The 7941-nt window shown below is 45.6% G+C and overlaps 1 protein-coding gene and 2 non-coding genes across 3 annotated transcripts; all 3 read right to left on the bottom strand.

Annotated features, from left to right (window-relative positions):
* Positions 1-3544: 3544 nt before the first annotated feature.
* Positions 3545-6643, bottom strand: LOC120992504 (cytochrome c oxidase subunit 7C, mitochondrial). The gene is made up of 3 exons (XM_040421519.1): positions 6485-6643; positions 4546-4685; positions 3545-3625 (listed from the first exon to the last, which is right to left on the bottom strand). Exons 1-2 carry the CDS (start codon positions 6560-6562, stop codon positions 4569-4571), a joined length of 195 nt encoding a protein of 64 aa, XP_040277453.1. The 5' UTR covers positions 6563-6643; the 3' UTR covers positions 3545-3625; positions 4546-4568.
* LOC120992649 lies at positions 3700-3760 on the bottom strand. The gene has a single exon (XR_005777046.1). It is a non-coding gene; the product is annotated as a small nucleolar RNA Z39 (small nucleolar RNA).
* On the bottom strand, positions 6261-6324 carry LOC120992650. The gene has a single exon (XR_005777047.1). It is a non-coding gene; the product is annotated as a small nucleolar RNA Z39 (small nucleolar RNA).
* Positions 6644-7941: the final 1298 nt, after the last annotated feature.

The raw sequence follows: 7941 nt of genomic DNA, 5'->3' as shown, positions 1-7941 counted from the left end.
AATGAAATGATAAATTTCACCTTCTGCATTGCAAAGGAAGAAATCTGCAAAATAAACTGCCACATGCCGATCTGTAAGATGCTGCTCCAGTAACAGAGGATATGCCATCAAATCTGCACTGTATATGCCACACCACATGGCCGACCATTTTCTGCAAGAGAAAGTTGATGGCCTTTGGGGGGGGGGGGGGTAAGCCTGATGAGTTTTTATAAAGGAAAATGTTCTTCCAATTAGTTTTTTTTCCTTATTAGAGTATTTGATTAATCAGTGAATTACTTGATTACAAATATAATCAATAGCTGCTGCTCTACCTGGACCCCTCCGAGGTTCAAGTCAACCGAATGGTTCGCTAAATTGGCAAGGTCCACCACTGGTTGAACTTCAGTTTTCTTACAAATGGTCTCGCATTATCCTTACACACTGTCTGATACAATGAATCATTTTTAGTGAATTTGAAGATTGTGAACTGGCCAGGTTTTGACATAGCGAAGCTGTAACATATTTTACTACAACGCTTTACTGGTCAATGTTCTGACGAAATCACGTCTTTCGTGTCAACCAAACTTCAGAGTGGTGAGAAGACTTTGTGCTGCAGTGATTTGCAGTCTACGATAGGCTCTCATGTGATAGTCTCGTATGTGATGCTGGGCATAGTTCTCAGGATCAGGGATGCCTTAGGCTAGGTTCACACCTGCAGTGAAATTCCTGTTTTCTTTTTCTAGCACAAAACCAGAAGTGCTGGAACTGGCATATGCCAGACACCGACAGATCCCATTGACTATAATGAGGTCCATTGCCTTTGCCAGAAAAGATAACGCTACACACAGGAGTAGTTTGTGCTTTCCGTGCTGGATTCTGCAGTGGAGGCTCCTGCATTGCAGATGTGGCGCTTTTACACTTCCCAAATGCATTATTTCGCATCAGTATGTTAAAGCCAAAACCAGGTATGGAAAGATTTTACAGATCGAGAAAAACTAAAAGAAACTATATCTTTCATCGTCTGCCATAGACGGTTACACAGATTTCTGGTGACTGTTTTAATATTTTATTTTAGGATAAAATGCTGCAGCCAGATATTAGGAAGAAGTCAATAGTGAAATATGACATATGTCAACAGTCAATTACTATAAAAAAAATAAACATCTAGGTCTTACATTTTTCTCCATAGGCGACTCAGTGTAACTTCAAAAACTGCACGAAAATGGTCCATTTTGGCCTTCAGGACTGAACACATTTTAGCCATTTTTCTAACTCATTCAGTTAATGGCAATTTTTTTTTTTTTTAAATCAACTTAAGTTTATTTAGCATTTTCATACACATAATTTTGCCATTTAAACTTTTTAGACCCGGCCAGTAACATCACTGTACATCTGTTACATGGCGTAGGTGCAGCTCAGCCCCGTGCAAGCCGTCTACAGCGCTGTACTTGGCGAGCTGTGAGAAGACGGCAGTGCCCACCACAGCTCCGCTGCATGCAGCGACCTATCCAAGTAGCTGATCAGTTGGGGGTGCTGGGTGTCTAACCCCCACCAATCTGATCTTGATGACCAATCCTGAGGATAAGACATCAATATCAGATTCCTGAATAAACCCTTTAAAGGGTTTCTACCACTTTGTTTTATTATTATTTAGCGTATGTATTCGGCGCATGCGCAGTGAATGTCTGACCGCTTCCCTGCTCAGACATCTCCACTGCGCCTGCACGGTGACGTCATTTTGCTCCGAGGAACAGGCGCAGTGGAGATGTCTGAGCAGGGAAGCGGTCAGACATTCACTGCGCATGCGCCGAATACATACGTTCACAGGGAGGATGGCATTCCGGAGGAGATGGGCGGGCTGGAGGGACGCGCTGGGCGGCGGCATTTTGTGAAGGTAGACCGAGCCTCTAGGTGCTAATGACGCCCCCATAGCACCTAGAGGCTCATTAGCATATCAATATAAGTTCTTTTTTTAGCGAAACGGCTGCCCCAAAAGATGTTATATTAGGATGGTTCGGTAGAGCAGACACTAGCGGATCGCTAGTGTCTGAAAGCTAATTATGTGAAAACGAAGTGGTAGAAACCCTTTAAGCAGTTATAATGCAGACATTTTCCTCCAGACTAAAAAAAAGGTATACACTATGGGGGCCATTTATGATCATAAATACACCTATATTAAGCATATTTCTGGCAGATTGTGGCGCAAGTCATTTGCACTGCAATCTGCGAATTTTCCCCGCTTACATCTAGTGTAAAGAAGTGGGTGTGGTGGGGGAAGGGGACTGTACTCAAGAAGCAGTAGACTTCCTTAGGGTAGTGTCACAGATTCTTGTAGAAATGGACTAGAAAGGAATGAGAAATACAGGAAAGGACCTCCTCTTCCTACTGCATCCACTTCTGGTGATGGCTCAAAAAATGCCACAAAATCGCAGACATGCCCTTAGTATTGTAACCAACTGCTGCAGAGAAGGGCCTGTTTGATACCCATCAGCCCAGAGATGTGTACATAAACGTCACAAGCTGGGACTTCAATTGCTGCTACTCACCCCAAAATACAATATGCTGGTACACGTCTAAATGCAGGTCCTCAGTAATAGCAGAGAAGACGGCATTAAGTGCCAGGACCAGTTTCCAAACGCAGCAGGACTGTGTATAACAGTGGTAGTATGCACAAAAGCATCACGACAGATTCAGCCGTGACCACAGCATGCACTGGTGACATTTCTGTTTTAGTGTTAAGTGTCAGTGCACCCCCCATTAAAGGGCTTGTCCGGTAATATTTATTACCTATCCTCAGGATAGGTTATTAGTGAGTGTCAGACACCTGGGAGCCCCACTGATGAGCCGATTCTCTTTGAGCACCACAGCCCCTTTCTTGGCTATGGGACATCCCTGTACATCAGTCACATTCAAGTCAATGGAGCTGACCTGCAATATCAAGCACAGCGGCTATACAATGTACGGAGCAGTGCTTCGAAAACTGCCGGGGGCCGGCTGCTGCGTTCCCCAGAGCTCCAGTGAGTGGGCGGCTCCCTGAAACAACTGATCGGCGAGGGGGGGGGGGGGGGTGAGCATTTTGAAAACCCTTCAATGATTTTGGAGGTTTGGTTTAAAAGGGAACCTGTCACACAAAATAAAATGCATACAAAACTGCCAGCATTAGCAGTGTTTCATTAGCACACCGCGATCCCAGGCCACACTGCAAAATGTCAATCACACAGAAGAGGGGGCGGTTAGGGGGCGTGCTTATCTTGACTTGAATTAAAGAGGCCGCTGTTGGCGATTAAAACATTGTTTTTGTCATGTATGGAGCATCAGATTCCCGGATCAAACACATTAATAACAGACTGGGGGATACTATAAGGTAATGCTGGTGGTTTTATGAGCGCTTTTGAGGTGACAGGTTCCCTTTAAGGCCAAACTGCCACTAACGGTATGTGGTCTGCTTAACAGCAGAAGATGGCGTTTTCTTTTCCCAGGATCATTATGAATGTAACCCCAATGGGTCAAGCACACAATCCTAACTGCGTTTAATGATGAAGAATGAATAAAGGAAGAAGCAGAGTATCGTGTTATTAGTTTATTTACAACCCATGGCTGGCATGGTAGGAATAGATAGGTTTGCTTCACAGACTGTCCACGGCACCTGAAAAAGAGAAAAATATTCTGAATGAAGGCAGAAGAACGTATTTATAACGTGCAGAAGAGTAAAAAACTATGTGCATCAGAAAGAGTTTACAGTATCATGAATTTTCATACTGTTACTTATCATCATGTGCACAAATCCATTTCCCAGATACCAGCACTTCAGTCCTCAGACCAGTCATGCATGAAATCATGAGCATTTCAACAAAAAAAGAACCCCCAACGCACAAAATACTGGGACGTGTGAACGTACCCTGAAGATCTACTCCCTAGCTGCAAACTGCCCTCTGAGCGTGGCCTTACAAGTCATTCCTGCATAAGTATATTAGCCAGCAATTTGTGGTAGCCAATACTAATTCTCCAGAATTTCTGCCAGAAATGTAAATGATTTTTGTATTATAGCTACAAAATCCTACAACCATCTGACCCCTGGAGCTATGAACAGAGCTGCATGTTGCTTAAACCAAAACGCTTGGGTCTTGGTGCGATGTATAATCCAGGCATGGACCTGGATCCTTCCTTCTGATCACTTGGGACAAACCTAAATCTGGCTAGCGGACACAGATCAGTTCCATAGTAAGGGCTCATTCATGCGGCCGTTGCCATATTGCGGCCCTCTTACACCAACACTTGGAAGAACGAGTAAGATGAAAATTTACAATTTCTGGATATCTTTATGCAAGTGGCACTTTATTGAGGCAAAAAACATTAAATGCTGGCATCTGAGATGCCCAGAGCACAAGTTCACCTGATGTGCAGGTGAGGAGAGCTGTATAGTCTGATACTTCATGAAATTTATACAATCCAGACAAATGACTAGACGTCTGCTGTATGTCCTCTTCGGTTCACATGACAGGCTAGACTGGAGCTACAGAACTGGACCACACAACAGTCCACCATGACAGACGGGAAGACACCTACCTTTACATTGTCTTCATCACCAATTACTTTTTCAACAACTGATGTCTGACAATAATAAAGGGAAAGGTGAATCCACTGCCGAAGAAAACAGTCATCAGTCCAAGAAGTCTCCACTTGTTCTCAATAGAAAAGGGAATGTTCTGGAGAAGAGAAAGACATTTATCACAAGAGGAATTTTTAGTCAGTTTTGCCAAAGTCTGTGCTGCTGAAATTAGCACCAAATGTTGCACCATGTTAGACTTAGAGATGTACCAAATCTACCTAGTACTTGTCTTGAGAAGTTTCTCCACCATCTATGCCAGGGCTGGCCAACCTGCGGCCCTCCAGCTGTTGTAAAACTACAATTCCCACCATGCCCTGTTGTAGGCTGATAGCTGTAGGCAGACTGGGCATGCTGGGAGTTATAGTTTTGCAACAGCTGGAGAGCCGCAGGTTGGCCATCCCTTCACTGGAGTAAGACTGCAAAAATGTTTGCAGCTTTCTAAGAGTTGCAACTTAAAGGCGTTGTCCAGGATTAGAAAAGCATGGCCGCTTTATTCTAAACAGTGGCACATCTGTCCGCAGGTTGTGTGGTGTTGCATCTCCGCCTGTACAACCAAATACAACCTGTGGAAAGGTGTGCGGCTGTATTTTCTGGACATCCCCTTTAAGGGTACTTTCACATTTACGTTGTGAGGATCCGGCAGGCAGTTCAGTCATCGGACCTGCCTGCTTGATATGGAAATCCAAATGCAAACTGATATCATTTGTAGACAGATCCTGATCCGTCTGACAAATGCATTGAAATACCGGACCCATCTCTCTGGTGTCAACCGGAAAAATGGACCCGGTATTTATAATCTTCACATTTCTAAAGGTCTGCGCATGCGGTTCCGGCATGTGTTACGGAATTTGGGGCGGAGAAAATACCATAAGAAACTGAGCTGAAGACATCCTGAACAGATGGCTCTCCATTCAGAAGACATGGGGATAGAACGGATCAGTTATTTTCCGGTATTAAACTCCTAGGACAGAACTCAATACTGGAAAAGAATAACGCTAGTGTGAAAGTACCCTAAATCAGCTCAACCACCGCCACTTTTCAAAACTGGAGTGTACTAATGCAGAATGTCAACATTTCTGTGCAAATAAGCCCAAATATTTGCTATGCCCCTTTCTGTGACTGACGCCAACAGATCCAAGAATAAGGTTAGTGGAGCAGAAACGTATAGATGTAGATAAAACACTGATAGAGAAGAGCACAAACCCATTTCACTAGCCTTTCTTACAGTGTTATCAACTTGAAATGACAGGCCTGAATCCTGCAGGACATCACGCCCTGTCCTTATCCAGGGATCTCATTAGGACATGAGGGGCTGCATGCCTCAGGCCTGACACGTCAAAATCTAAAACAAAAGGGAAGGAAGCCGTTAGCACCGTGTGCAACAATGGTAATATTTCATTCAGACGACCCACAGCACAGGCTGGAGGATTATTCTCCAATCAAGACCTTACTGTGTCATAGCTCACACAATGACCAGAGGTGGTCACCTTCTATGGGGCTGAGCTTCACCAGGGCCACATGACATCACTGCCTTCTCAAACGTGTGATGAGCAGAGGTCCCGGGTGTCGGACCCCCACCAACCAGATACTAATGACCTATCCAGAGAATAGGTCATCAGTTATTAGGGTCTTGGAAACCCCCTTTAAATCAGTGTGAGGCCGAGGACAGCGGTACATCAGAAAGCGTTTACAGTATCACAGGTCACCTCATACTAATATGCCATCATCACCTGTACCGCGTCCCAGCGAGGAGCAGACATCACACAGGACCTACCCACCTCCTAGGGGCAGCGAGGCCTCCCAGCCGGGGCCTAGGCCGCACCTCAGTCTTCTCTCCCGCCATACAGCAAAATGTGACCAGAGAGAACCCGCCATTAACCTCTCCCTTCAGGTTACCTTGCCAGGGCCTTCCTCATAGTGGCCGCTTCGGCGGACGACAGAGGTGGTGAACCTACGGGCAGCCTGACCGAACATGATGGCAGACAAGGAGACACTGGCACACCGTCTGTAACCTCCAGCTCTTACTTCCGCCCGAGCAGAGGGGAGGAGACGGAAGCGCTCGCTGGCTGTGGTACAGGTGCATGCTGGGAGATGTAGTTTGCGATTTCCCTCTCACACGATAAGCAGGACAGTAGCTGAACTGCCGAAAACTACAACTCCCGACGACACTAGCGCTTACTTCCGCTCCGTGCCGCCTTTTTTTTTTTTTGCACGTGCAGAGAGACTAGTGATATAATGTAGTCAAGGTCAGACTAAGGGAAGGTTGTGTGTGGCAGCACTGGGTTTATGAGGCGCCTGCATCTTCGTACAGTATTGGAAATGGTTAATGGTAACCTGTAGTTGTATGTTGTCATATGGTTAGCAGGGAAAACGTCCCTTATTTTCAGATGAAAAAAGATGTTTACCGCGTCATAAACGAAAGTTCCAAGCTCTGTTCACACCTTGCATTATGATGCAGTATTTTATTTTTTGTAAACGTGCATCTTCTGTGTGGTATGCTTGCTGCAGTGTCTGCAGGAGAGTGTGGTTAAAGAGTAAGGCCGAGTTCACACGAACGTGTGTGACCCGTGCTGCGGCCTGCAAATAGCGGGCCGCAATGCACTATCGCCGGCTGTAGGTCAGCCGCATCGGATCGCGGACCCATTCACTTTAATGGGTCCGTGATCTGGCCGTTCCGCAAAAAGATAGGACATGTTCGGAACGGAAGTACGGGACGCAACCCCACGGAAGCACTCCGTAGTGCTTCCGAGGGGTCCCGTCCCGTGCGGCCGTTCCGGATTTGTGGACCCATTGAAGTGAATGGGTCCGCATCCGTGATGCAGAATGCACACGGAACTGTGGCCGTGTATTGTGGGCCGCAATACGGCCACGGATCACACACGTTCGTGTGAACTTAGCCTAACTCAACTTTTAATTAAGTTTTTTGTAAAATTTAGTTTTCTCTCCCTAAGGGCTCATGCACACAACTGTATGTGTTTTGCCGTCCGCAAAAAATACGGATGACTGTCATGTGCGTTCTGTATTTTGCGGAACAGAACAGCTGGCCCCTAACAGAACTGTCCTATCCTTGTCTGTAATGCGGACAGTAATAGGACGTGTTCTATTTTTTTATGTAATGGACATACGGAAATGGGATGCACACAAAATGACTTAAGTTTTTTTTTTGCAAACCAGTTGAAACAAATGGTTCCACATACAGTCCGCAAAAAAAAAAAAGTTATGGACACAGAAAGACAATTCGTTTGTGTGCATGAGCCCTAAAGAGCACCTTTCCCTGTGCGCTTTAGGCCTCATGCAGACCACCGTTGTTCGGGTCCGCATCAGAGCCACAGTTTTTGCGGCTCGGATGTGGA

Source organism: Bufo bufo, chromosome 2 (assembly GCF_905171765.1).
Source record: "Bufo bufo chromosome 2, aBufBuf1.1, whole genome shotgun sequence".
In the NCBI taxonomy this organism is placed as follows: domain Eukaryota; kingdom Metazoa; phylum Chordata; class Amphibia; order Anura; family Bufonidae; genus Bufo; species Bufo bufo.
Note: the sequence above shows the minus strand (reverse complement) of the source record. Positions and strands in the feature narration are given on the sequence as shown.

Bases quoted from the DNA above. Each gene is read 5' to 3' on its own strand.
- LOC120992504 (XM_040421519.1), bottom strand. From the start codon at position 6,562: ATGTTCGGTCAGGCTGCCCGTAGGTTCACCACCTCTGTCGTCCGCCGA. The intron at 4,686-6,484 runs GTAACCTGAAGG...TCTCTTCTCCAG, and splicing joins ATGAGGAAGGCCCTGGCAAG to AACATTCCCTTTTCTATTGA.